Source organism: Mustela nigripes, chromosome 13 (genome assembly GCF_022355385.1).
Source record: "Mustela nigripes isolate SB6536 chromosome 13, MUSNIG.SB6536, whole genome shotgun sequence".
Classification (NCBI taxonomy): Eukaryota; Metazoa; Chordata; class Mammalia; order Carnivora; family Mustelidae; genus Mustela; species Mustela nigripes.
In genome coordinates, this window is record NC_081569.1 from 42,022,603 (window position 1) to 42,035,495 (window position 12,893).

At 44.8% G+C, this 12,893-nt stretch overlaps 1 protein-coding gene across 1 annotated transcript; it reads right to left on the reverse strand.

The window, feature by feature from the left end:
* Positions 1–2,743: 2,743 nt before the first annotated feature.
* Positions 2,744–4,723, reverse strand: LOC132029157 (C2 calcium-dependent domain-containing protein 4A-like). The gene is made up of 2 exons (XM_059418511.1): positions 4,124–4,723; positions 2,744–3,931 (listed from the first exon to the last, which is right to left on the reverse strand). The coding sequence occupies exons 1-2, from the start codon at positions 4,465–4,467 to the stop codon at positions 2,851–2,853; spliced, it is 1,425 nt and encodes a 474-aa protein (XP_059274494.1). The 5' UTR covers positions 4,468–4,723; the 3' UTR covers positions 2,744–2,850.
* Between the last annotated feature and the right edge of the window lie 8,170 nt (positions 4,724–12,893).

A 12,893-nucleotide genomic window follows, 5' to 3' on the forward strand; every position in this document is an offset into this window, starting at 1 on the left:
ACTCCATACTCCCCTGATCTTTCCCCTGTCTCGCTGGCTACTGCTTCTCTCTCTCCTACACTGATGCTCCTCTTGTACTAAATTTCTAAATGTTGCTTTGTTTCAAGGCTTGGTCCTAGATCCTCTATGCTTCTCTATTCTAGCTCTTTCTATGTTTGTTCAACACTCAATCAATTTCATTGAGAGTCTACCAGATGCCAGACTCTGCTCTAGGCGCTGGAAATAAAGCAATGAGTTAAAGCTCCTGCTTTATAAATCATACTTCTGGTGGAAAAGAAAGAAAGAAACAAACACCAAAAAATAAGGGTATAGGGGCGCCTGGGTGGCTCAGTGGGTTAAGCCTCTGCCTTCGGCTCAGGTCATGATCCTGGGGTCCTGGGATCGAGCCCCGCATCGGGATCTCTGCTCAGCAGGGAGCCTGCTTCCCTTCCTCTCTCTCTGCCTGCCTCTCTGCCTGCTTGTGATCTCTCTCTCTGTCAAATAAATAAATAAAAATCTTTAAAAAAAAATAAGGGTATAATATAATATCGGGTAGTGATAAGTGCTATGAAGAATAAAAAAGCAATAGCAACATTGATGAAGAATGATGTTGCTATTCGTTGAAATAAGGAAGACTGGGGGTGAAGAGATTTGAGAGGGGAAAATCAAGAATTCTGTCTGGAGGGGCGTGTGAATGGCTCAGTGGGTTAATCCTCTGCCTTTGGCTCCGGTCAGGATCCCAGGGTCCTGGAATTGAGCCCTGCATCAGGCTCTCTGCTCAGCGGGGTGCCTGCTTCCCTTCCTCTCTCTGCCTGCCTCTCTTGTGATCTCTGCCTGTCAAATAAATAAAATCTTTAAAAAAAAAAAAAAAGAATTCTGTCTGGATGTATTAAGGGGTCATTTGGACACAGGAAGTAGTTATTTGAATAGATTAAATTTCTCTTATGTATGAATCCTTCCTCAAATCTTAGGAAACCTTCGCTGGCCACTCTATCTCTGAAAGCATTCCACCTGCCTCTTCTCTCTTGCCCTCCTTAGTTAACGGTCTTCGTGATAGTCCCCACAATCTGTAAAAACCAAACTTGGCTATTGTTTGGCTACTCCCACTAAAACTATGTCCTGTGAGAACAGGAATCTTGTCTGTCTTTTTCATAGCTGTGTCCCTGGGCTTGGTATTGTGCCTGTCAGAGAGAAAGGGCTCAACAAATCATTTTTATAGGAGGGAACAAAGGGGATGTCTGTCCTCTGGAAAAGTCAGCACAAGTTGGTTCTTATCTGAGCTTAGCCAATCTCTAGCTATTTGACTTCAGGCAAGTTACCTCTGTGGTATTTTCTCAATACCAGAAGTAATTTGATTAGATGATTTCTAAGGGATAGTTTTTCCACTTTGAAATGTATGATTTTTATTGACTTACTCTGACCAAATTTGTATCTCGAACCTCATTTCAGTGGCAGTGCTTATGGGCTTTCTGATGTAGACTGTTCAAACTCTTGCTTATGGGGATATTTACCACGGGAAATCTGAAGGCTTCTGTATTCACACTCCTAGCTCCCCTAAATCCTGTCTCAGCTATTCATTCATCCGTTCTGCTAGCCTCCACTCCAGGACCAGGGAGAAACAATTGGAAAGAAAGAAGAAGTGAAGGAGTTTATTTTCTGGAACATTATGGAACACCTACCTATTCCCCAGTACAGTTCAAGCCTTTGAAGGTAAAGTATGATACCTTTGAAGGTATCATATTTCATGTGTATTTAAGAGTTATTTGGATATCAAAGCATATTTCTACAAAACCCTATGAAGTAGGTATTAACACCCCCATTTCACTGATGTAGGAAATGAGGTTCAGGGACACGAACTGATCTGCCCTAGTTCAGACAAGGCGCAGAAAAAAGATTAGAAGCTAGGTCTCGCCCCACCTCCTCATTCTGCTTTCCCCCATACCACAGATGCCTATGGTCAAGGGGAAACCCTCTTGGATACAATCAGTTTCCAGTGGACTCAGGTCTATTTGTTGAGTCAACAAATGAAAATAAATTGGATTAAGAAACCCTCTCTTAAAATCCAGGGTTCAAAAAGTTGACAGTTTACTTTTCAATTCATTGCAGAGAAAATCCTATTGCAGAGGCATTGATTACTGTGTAACTTAAATACATAGCTAGGTGGAAATAATGCCACAAAAATATCAGTATGTTTACAGAGGCAAAAAGATGTGTCTTCTGAAACAGCAAGATTTCCCAGGGCTCCTTCTGGAGAAGGAAGAGGGGGATGCCAGGATTATCAATTCCCTACATGACCATCTTTGGAAAGATCCTCCTCGCCCTTTTACTTTTCTTTAGCATTTTTTAAAAACTTCACTTTCAGAAGAATCCTTTTTGCTTAATGGGAAAGAAATTCTTTTCCCACCAAGATATGCTTATTGCAGAATGTCCGACTCTGATATCTGGGCATCAGTGAGGATATGAACCTATGCCACACCAAAATATGTAAAGCTGTATATGTGAATCTTAGCATTGGGCAGCGTTCTGAAATAATAACTTAAAAAATAACAAACCTTTAGCGTTATCATAAAGCAGGGAGGATAATCAAGGCAGATTGGGTGTAGTTACTTTTTCTCCCTTCCAGCCTCTTTCCCTTTGAACGTAAAAATGGTCTGGAAAAAAGGATTGGATGTCGTGAATAGAGAACTTCATTTTTTCCATCACTACCAACAATGGCAAAAACAGACATCTAAAAACTAAACTGTCAATAAAACAAGATCATAAATAGAAAAATGAATAAATAGCATTTATTTTGTCCGAAGGGGCTGTCCGGGTCCGAGGTCCCAGCGCGCGGAAAGCGCCCCAAGGGGAGGGCCCGAGGCCCGGGCGCCCTCAGGGGAGCAGCAGGGAGCCCAGCAGCAGCTCGCCCTGGCCCAGCCAGCGGCCCCGCTCGCGGCCACGGCCCCGCTTCTCCGCCTGGACGCGCACGGCCAGGCGGCGCACCTGCTCCTCCGACAGCCCGTCCAGGCACACGTCCTGGTCGAAGGCGGCCTTGCGGCTCGGCCGCACCACGGCGCTGCGCTGCGGGCGCGTCTTGCCTGGAGAGCGCAGGACGAAGCTGACGCGGCAGCCCACGGCGCGGGGCTCGGCGGTCCCTGCGGGCAGGCCCTCGGCGCCGAGCAGCCGCACGCGGAGCCGCCCGCTGGCCCGGCTGTACTCGGCGGCCAGGCGCAGGGCGCCCCTGTCGTGGCCCAGGGCCACAATGCCCTCGGCCTCCAGGCGCTCGGGCCGCGGGTCCGGGCCAGGCGGTGGAGGCGGCGGCGGGGACGCGGAGGGGGCCCGGGCCGGGGGCCGGGAGCCGGCGCCGCGCTCGTCGTCGTCGTCGTCCCCGCTGGACACGGAGCGGGCGCGCGCCAGGCCACGGCCCCTCCGGGCCCGCAGCGCGCGGCTCAGCAGTCCTTCGGGGGCGCGCAGGAGGCGGTGGGCGCGGGGCGGCGGCGCGGGCACGTCCGGGGTCTGCCGGGGGCCGGCGGGGAGCGCGGGGTCGGGGTCCGGGGCTGCGCCCGGGAGCAGGAGCGGGGCGGCGCCGGCGCCCCCGAGGAAGAGTGACTCCTTGCGGCGGGTGTGCGGGCTCTCGAGCAGCGCGCAGAAGCCGTAGGCAGTGCGTGCGCGCGGCAGGTGCGGCAGCGAGAGCGCGGCCTGCGAGCGCGGGTCCCAGTCCGTATGTCCCGCGGCACCGTAGGCTCCTCCGGGCCACAGGTCTGGCTCAGCAGCGCAGCGCCGGGGCAGAGCCGCGGCCGGAGGCGGAGACTCCGGTGCGCAGGGCGCGGGCAGCCGGGGCGGGATGCAGAACTCGGGGATGCGGGCCGGAGTGAGCACGTTGGAGAAAGCAGGCTCCGGAGCGGAGGCGCGCAGTTTCCCAAGGAGCCGCATCCTCAGAGGCTGAGGCTGGGAGTGGTGGCAAGAAGTGCTCCTGCGGAGGAGAGAAGTTGGTGAGCGTGGACGCCTGGAGCCCCTCGGGAAGTGGCTGGACCGCTCCCCGGGGCCCTCCGAGTGTACCAACGGCCTACGATCCCTGGCTAATCCAAGCCCAGCTCTCCCGCACCACAGGCCTGCCCGCCTTCCACTCATCGGTACTAAATAAACGAACAAATCGATATCAGACCTTTCCTTCCTTCTCCAGTCACTCAGGGTCAAGAGTTGCAAGTTCAGGGTTAGCTGCCTCCCGGTCCTGGCTGGTGCGCCAGCTTCAGCACTCTGGCTGGGACAGTGGCGCCCCTGCCTTATACTGGCAGCCCGAGTCCCGCCCAGCCGGCCGGGAGCCCAACCCCTGGAGGCCCTGGACAGCCCGCCTTCCAAGCCAGCCCCGCTCGCCCTGCTCGCCGCTGCCCGGGCCCGGCAGCGGATGCTTGGGCGTGACCGTGTGGTCAGTCCTGGGACCTGCATCCTCTCGGCGTGCACAGAGCCCCTTACACAGGCCTGGAAAAAGATTGCAGGTGAAAAGAGCATGCCCGTTTGCCGTGCCCAGGGAGAACTTGGCGGCGGAACATGCTGGCGGCCTCTTGGAGAAAGTGAAACAGGATGAGGAACCAGGAAGTTTTTTGCTAGGAGCTAAAGCCTGTCAGCCTGCGCGTGACGGACACGCCCGAGGTTCTTCTATTTTACTCCCTCCACGCACCCGCCACGTGTAGATGGAGTTTCCACGTACCCGTGTACTTACTACAGGGTTCCCTCTGCTGGATGGTGACCTCCTTAATAGCCTGCTCAGTCAATGCCGTAAATACTGATGAACTGGGTGGATTTTGCAAACATATCTGAATGTCGGCAGCCTGTCATCTGTTGTCACAAGAGATGGGGCCTCTGGCTCACACTCTAGAAAAATAACACTTGATATTCCCAAAGCCATCCCTTTTCTGCTTCAGTAGGGAGTGACCAGTTAGAAAGCCCTTTACGGAAAATCTACGTTGCCTCTTTCCACGCCCCACCCCGTCCCCCAACACCTTCATTTTCTAATATGAGAAAACTGGAAGCCCAGAGGGACTTGAGGAAATTCCATAAAGGTTAAATAAAGCCAGTTAATGGCAGAACCTGGAACTAGCCACTTCCTGTTTACTTGGCTTTGCATGTGATGCTTCCTGCTATCTGAAATGCCCTTCCTCTGCTTTTTCTCTCTGTAGGAACTCGTTTATTTTCCATCATTCAGCCAGACAAGCATCCCCTTCAGGAACCTTTACCCAACTCCCTCTCTACAGTTCATCAGTCCCTCCTTATTCCTTCCACATTATCTTTTATGTACCAGCATTGCTGCATTTAGCATGCTGCTTTGGAATTTTGGTTTACAGGTTGTCTCCCCCAATAGACTAGGAGTTTCTTGAGGGCAAAGGCTGGAACGACTCTTTCAGGGTGTTTGGGGACCTCTTTTGAATGTAGGTATAATAAAATAAGAGTGCTAGGATTCAGAATCTGGGTTTGCCTCCCTCCTAGTTGCCCTATACAAGGGACAAATCTGCCTGTCTTATTAATCTTCTATCCAATTCCAGCACCTGGAATACAATGCCAGGCAAATAATAAGTGCTCAGTAAATATTTGAGTGAATTACATTGTGTGGAATTGAGCCTGATCTACAATCCAGGTCTTATGACTGTCAGGTGCTTTTAACCACCTACCCCTCTAAGGACATTATTCAATTTCTCATAGTAAACCGGTGAGGTGGACATTGCTCCTGTTTACCAGATGAGAAACTGAGGCTTAGGTTAAGAGATTTGTCTAGGGTCCTTCAAACTATGAATAATATGCTGTTTCCCAAGTCCCAACTTTTTACTAATTTCTTCCTTCCTTCCCTTTTTTAGTTCAATATAATTGGCTAAGTCTGTTGTGTGTCAGACTTTGTGTGTGTGTGGCTTGTATTACACTTTACACCCAGAACGTTAATACTTAGCTACTCAGTCTACTGTTAAGCATTTTCTACTATCCTTGCTTTGAAATAAGTAACCATTATTTCCAAATCCTTAGAAGTAAGGAGAGTGAATGTTTCCTCATGTTAGTAATAATATTTTCTTAACTGATCACTGTTCTCCTTTGGTATATGCTTTTTTGATGGGACAAGCATGAATCTTGCAACCAGGGAACAGTAACCATCCTGCCAAAGCCAAACTTGCAGGCAGAGGTGTCCCGGGGGTCTCTGAGTGCATCAGTCCCTCTGATTCTTCAGACCCTCTGCAGATTTGCAGGCAAATGGTCTTCTCAAAAGCAGAAAACACCAGCATTCGGTCCTGCCAATGTGCTGGCTCACTTCAAATTAGACCTCAATGAAAATGGCTCTCCCGAGGGCCTTTGTGGCAGGAACACACAAACATTTTGTCAGTGGGTAAATGCCACCAAAAGCAGGACGTGGGATTTGAGTCGTTATGCTGACAGCGCTTTCATGTTCATAGGACAACATAAGCAGGGCTGGAAACCCAGTCCTTATCTAGAGGGTTTTCTAAAACCAGTAGTTTTCCATGAATCAATATTCTACAGAAAAGACAGTGAGATACAGGGAAATTAAATTACTTACCCCAGAATACACTCCAGTCATTCATTCATTTAAGCCCATAGCTGCAGGCTGTGTCCACAGTTAGAGGCCTGATTTTCTTCCTGATTCTGAAATCACACTGGGAAAACGTGAAAAACAATGCCTTTTTGTTGTGTTTCAGTGGAAACTCTGATCACTCCGATTGTTTCATTGTTTTGTGCCTTATGACCACATAAGGTCCACCACTGTCTTGCATTTAAAGCTTTGACATTGTTATTTCAAATAATCTATCCCAAGAATAATATTAACATTTACTGAACGCTCACTATATACTGGGTTTTATTTAATCCCTAAACAATCCACTAAAGTAGGTAAGGATGAAGAAACTGTGGCTCAAAGAAGAGAAACAACTTGTCTAGAGGCTTATAGCCATGCAAAGCAAGGTTGGGAGTCAAATCCAGATCCTTCTGGCTCATTATGCTGTATGCTTATAACCATTTCCCTAGAGTGTCTCCTTCAGAGCTATTTTTTCTGAACCCATGTCCTCTCTGGGTGGTTAGATAAAAGAAAAAGAGACCTTTGTTCCAAAGCCTTGGGTTGAAACTACACACCTATTGTTTATACCAGCACCTAATAGCTTACCACAGGCAATTGTCATAAGCAGGAAATCACTGGTTTTGCACAATAGTGCTGTTTTGTAAACAGAATCCTTATCCTCCCCGGAAGTGTGATCACTCTCTTTATTTATATCATACCTTTTTCCAAAACAGGGTTTAAGGGGATTTATGTAACAAAGACCCAGGGAACTTACGAATTAGAGCCTGACGATAAAAATGGAAAAGAAATGCAATGGATTGAGTAAGGAACTATGAATTAGGTCCCAAACTAACATGTACCAACACCCATAACCCTAAAATGGGATGGACAAGATATGAAGGCAGTGAAAGAGGCTGCAATGGGAAGACTTAGGGTTGTGAAAATCCCACAGGACCCTCACAGTCCACCAGCCTTGGAAAACCAGAAGAACCTTGGAAAACCAGAAGAACATGGGAATGGCCATGTCTCCTTTACAGAAAAAAAATACAGTCATGGAAAATCATCATCAAAAAGACTGTAGCAACACGGAAGCGGGTTTCCGTTGGAACAGTCCATGAAGTTAACAATATGTAAGGCTATATATCCCTTAACATCACAATTGGATAAAGATGCGGTCTCCTAAAGGCCAGAACTAGATGGGAATATACAACATAGACACTATTTCTTTTTTTGTGGGCATTGGAGTTTTTATCAATATATGCCCTGGTTCATTGAAAGTTAGAGCAAGCTTACAAATACAGGTGCAACACGATGATAAAATAAAAGAAAAAGAAGAGGATGAAGTAACTGACCCAGAAAGAAAGAAGGGTAAGGACGATATGATAAAATCGGAAATGAAGTTATAATGGAAGCGATGTAGTGAAGTTTTTCTATTCTTTGTAGCTGCCACAGTACTAGAACATGAGCCAAAAATCTGGCATCACCAGAGCTGACTTTGAACTCTAGTGCTGCAATTCACTTTTTCATTGTCCTCAAACAAGTCATTGTACCTCCAATATGACTTGTTTTTATCTATTAGATGGGAAAGATGAACATTGTTTTCTAAAGACAGAGTGGGAACTTGCTTGTGAACATACTTTGTAAATCATAAAGTGCCTCAATCCTCTACTTGCTGTTTCCTGCAAGCTTCCCTGTTTCCTGTTCCTTTTATATCAAACCACCCCCCCCTTCAAGATTCCTATCCACTTTTCTGGAACTCTGTTCAAACATTACGACCTCCTGAAAGCCCTCTAGGACTGACAAGTTTTGGTCATGGGCCTCTTTTCTCTGATTTTCCTTCAGAGCGAAGGGAAGGCATAGCAGTGAATTTTGGAGTCTCTGAAACCTGGGTTCACGATCCCACTCCATACGAGTGACCTTAGTCACTCAAGTCACCAAGTTAGTAAAATCCTCTGAGTCCAATCTTATTTATTAATATTATCTTACCTCCATCTTGTGAGGATTAGAGATAGGACATAGAAAGCACAAAGGACATAAAAGGGCTCCGGGAATTTTGGTTATTATTACTGAAATAATGTCCTTGGATTAAGTTTCCCATGTAAAACTTTCAAAATTGCTTAGTTTGCTAAAACATATTAAGTCCATGTTTACATTTGAATGCTTTTAAAGCTGGTTAATGAAAAATACATGGAACAACTTAAAACTAATTCTTGGTCCACCAAGAAACAACTGCTGAATATTTAATATTATCCCGACTGAATGTTTATCAAGCTAACAAATAAAAATCAAGGTTATCAATTTCCTTTTTTTCTTTTTCCAGAGGAGGAGTGTCTAGATTCTTCCATTTGTTTGCTTCTCCCTCCAGATAACTGTCTAGACTAATTTATGGTTATCTTTTAAGAATCTTCAGCTCACTGGGCTTTCTCCTTTCCTGTCAGAGATTAGTCTCCTTTATGTACACATTAGGTACTCAATGTATGCAGTACTTCTAGTCAGTTTTACAAATATCGCCCTTGTTTATTCTTCATAACAATCATGTCAGTCTAATGCTCATTTTATAGAGGAGGACATTGAGACTCAGTGTTTCCTTCAAGATACAAACCTGGTCTTGACTCCATAGCTTATGTTCTTCTCCCAAAACAATGTTTACCATTGCTTGTGACCCAGGGGATTTAAAAAATACACTGGAAAGCAAAAGCAGCTTGGACACAAATTGTCATGAGGAAGTGAGAAGTAACTCAGACATTTAAGCACATTTGCATGTTTTCTCCTTCTGGCTACTTTCCTCTGCTTTTGTCCACGTTGAAATGCTGCTGTTCCCAGAGTTTCTTCTGCAGTCTCCCTCTGGTTGATCCCCAGGGATTCAGTTTAATCTCTTTGTGCATGCTTCTCCGGGCTGTCACGGTCCCCCACCTGCAAGCAGCCTGCCCTCCCACTCCTCCCTGGAGCTAAGAAGCAAACCTGATCATGTCACTCCCGGACTTCGAGCCTTCTGTGTTGCCTCACTGCCTCTAGGATAAAGCCCAAAGTGCTCTGCTTGGAGTATGAGTCTTCATGATCTGGCCGCTCCCAGCCACAATCTCCAGCTATTCCCACCACGCCTAGGACTGCAGTCCCTGTACTCGCTGTTCCCTGAAAGCGCATATTCACTCACCTCAGGTCTTTCTTTGTTCATGCTGTTCCCAGCGGCCATCTGCCTTTAACAGTCCTCTTCATTCCTTTGTCTTCTCCTAAAAGCCTTCCCTGACCTCCCAGGGTTGGGCCATGCAGTCCGCTATGAGAGTACTTCTCCTATGGTATTCAAGACGTTTGCTTGCCTGTCTGTTTCTCCCGCAGGTCTCTTTGACCGAGACTTTCACCCCCATTCCGCAGGCCCAGCACAGGTCTGTCACACGGGTGTCAGATGGCTGCTGAAATCAGGCACAGTCTCGCGCTGCTACTTAACTGGGTGTTCCTCCAAGTGCGTTTGTATCTCATCTTTTCAAACAGAGGCTGAAGTTCATTTGAGGTTAAGAATCCCTTTTTATATATATCTTCCTCCCCTTTTTGAGAATTTACCTTAATTGTTTGTATTTTTGCCTAAAAAGGAACCAGGTAAGAAACTAGCATTAACTTTTCATTTCTACTCTAAGGAAGTTAGTACATTAATTCCTATGATGCTTGTCTTAAAAGAACTCTTATTGCTTAATTCAAGTTATCTACACTGTTGTTAGTGTTATTTGAATCTCCTTAGGTCAAATAAATAGTCTTTTAAAAATTCAACCATGTAGGTGCATTTACATTATGAAAGTGATTTATTATTGTACTCATGTTAAATCAAGTAGTTGATACGACTTACTAAATTGATGAACATGGCAGTTAACAGGTAACCACTTATACTTTTCTCATGAGCTATCAGAAAACGAACTTCCTGTCTTAATCCCCAACCGTTTCATTCTAGTTGATCACTGATTTCTTTTCTCTACAAGTAATAACCAAACTTTTAAGTATTCCATTCTCTTCTCGTCACTAACAGGGTTGACTAAGAGCAACATCCCTGTTGAACGCTTATTTTTCTTTTACTGTCCACAAGATCTAGACCCTGTTCACACGCTCAATTTTTCCTTTTTAAGCATTTTTTTAAAAAATTATATAACCTTTAATGAATGCAAAAACGGCCCTAAACATAATATAGTACACACTTGTTTATCCACCAACCAGCTTAAGAAATAAGTTTTCAAAACAGTTGAAACCCCCTATAATTCTTCTCGATCACCTTTTTGTCTCTTTGTTGTCCCAGAGTTAAATATTATCCTGAATTTGAGGCTTATTGTCTTTCTCTAAATATTGGTTTTATGCCCTAGTACATATCCCTACAAATTATTCTGTTTATTTTTTGGTTTTGAACTTTATAAAAATGGTTAAGACTACAAACATTCTTCTGCAGTTTTTCTTTATTCAACATTCTGTTTTTAAGACTCATTTACATATCTGTGTACAGGTCTAGTTCATTCGTTTTCACTGTCAGAGAGAATTCCACTGTAAAAATGTACTTCATTTCTTTTGCCGATGAACATTGCGATTGTCTCCAGTTTTCTAGTGCCGGTATGGTCATTTGTATACATGTTTTCTCAGCCACCTGTACACAGATTTTTTAGAGTACATTTCCGGAAATAGAAGAGCTGATAATAGGGTATTTGCATCTTCAGTTTTAATGCAAACTCGCTTTTCTCATCAGCAGTGGATAACATTTCTTGCTGTTCCATATCTTCCTTCAACTACATTTGTATTATCAGCTTTTAAAAGACTGTTAATATGTTAATATGGTTTAAAAGACTGTGTTGTGGGCTAAACTGTGTCCTTCCTAACTAAGTTCATATGTGAAGTCCTTACCCTCAGTGCCTCCAAGTGGGACCACATTTGGAGTTAGGACTCAGGCATGCACGGAGGAGGACTGTGCAAAGGCATGGGGAGAAAACCATCATCTGAAAACCCAGAAGAAAGGCCCTCAGAAAAAATCAATGCTACCCACACCTGGATTTTGGACATTTTTTTTTTTAAGATTTATTTATTTATTTGACACAGAGAGAGAGAGAGAGATCACAAGTAGGCAGAGGGGCAGGCAAGGGGCAGGGGCGGGGTGGGGGGGAAGCAGGCGCCCTGTCGAGCAGAAAGCCCAATGTGGGGCTTCATCCCAGAACACTAAGATCATGACATGAGCCCAAGGCAGAGGCTTAACCCACTGAGCCATCCAGGCACTCCGGATTTTGGACTTCTAATCTCTAGTCTCCAGACCTCTAGTCTCCAATCTTCTTTATCTCCATGCAGAGAGATAAAGCTGTCACTACATTGTACACCTGAAACTAATATTACAGTGTATGTTAACTGAAATTTAAATAAAAACTTAAAAAATAAGAATTCTCTGTTGTTTGAGCCAGCTAGTCCATGGTGTTTTGTTATTGCAGCCCTAGCAAACCAAGGCAATGAAGTTAAAAATCATAGTTTTAATTTGTATTTCTCTCATTTACAATTGAGGTTGAGCAATTTTCCATATGTTAATTAGCCATTCAGATTTCTTCTATAAAATTCTTTAAAATATTTTATTTATTTGGGAGAGAAAGTGAGCACAAGCCGAGTGGGGGCAGTACAGAAGGAAAGGGAGAAGCAGACTCCACGTTAATTAAGGAGCCCTAGGTGGGGCTCGATCCCAGGACCCCAAGATCATGACCGGAGCTGAAGGCAGATGCTTAACTGACTGAGCCACCCAGGTACCCCTATAAAATTCTTTTTAAGAAGTCTTTCACTTTGTATGTTTTTATAGTGCTATTTCCTTCTCTTATACATATATACACACATTGGACACTTCTTTTTTGGTCATATTTAAGTGCTGTAAATGTCATCACCCTGTGACTTGCTCTTCATACTTTTATGATGTCCTTTGAGAAATAGGAGTTTTAAAAGTTTAATGTAATCAGATATATCAATTTTTTCTTTCATGATTTTGCTTAAGAAAGAATTCCCTGCCCCTAGGTCATAAAGATATTTTTTTCCATTTTCTTCTGATGTTTTAAAAGTTTTGCTTATTCATATTTAGACTGTTAAGCCAGCAATTGGCAGAATTTCCAGCCAGTGCTCCCTAAATGTGAGTAGGGCTTTTTTAGGAGGTGATATGCTCCCCATCTTTGGGGGTATTCAAATAGTCTGGACAATCATGAGATAGAGATCTTATAAGGATTCCTGGATCATGTCAACTTATAAACCATTGAATGTCTGGTCATAGATCTGAGTACGACAGGCATTTTTGTCTGAATATTTCAAATATCATCTCAAAGGACTTATTTATCCTATCTTGGCTACACTTCACCTCCTCCTGACTTTTATTTTAAAGCCACAACTTATCTACCAA

What these genes read in the sequence shown, in the direction of transcription:
- LOC132029157 (XM_059418511.1), bottom strand. Translation starts at nt 4,467, where the DNA reads ATGCTCTTTTCACCTGCAATCTTTTTCCAGGCCTGTGTAAGGGGCTCT. An exon ending in GACTGGAGAAGGAAGGAAAG is followed by an intron (nt 3,932 to 4,123) that starts GTCTGATATCGA and finishes TCTCCTCCGCAG; the next exon opens with GAGCACTTCTTGCCACCACT.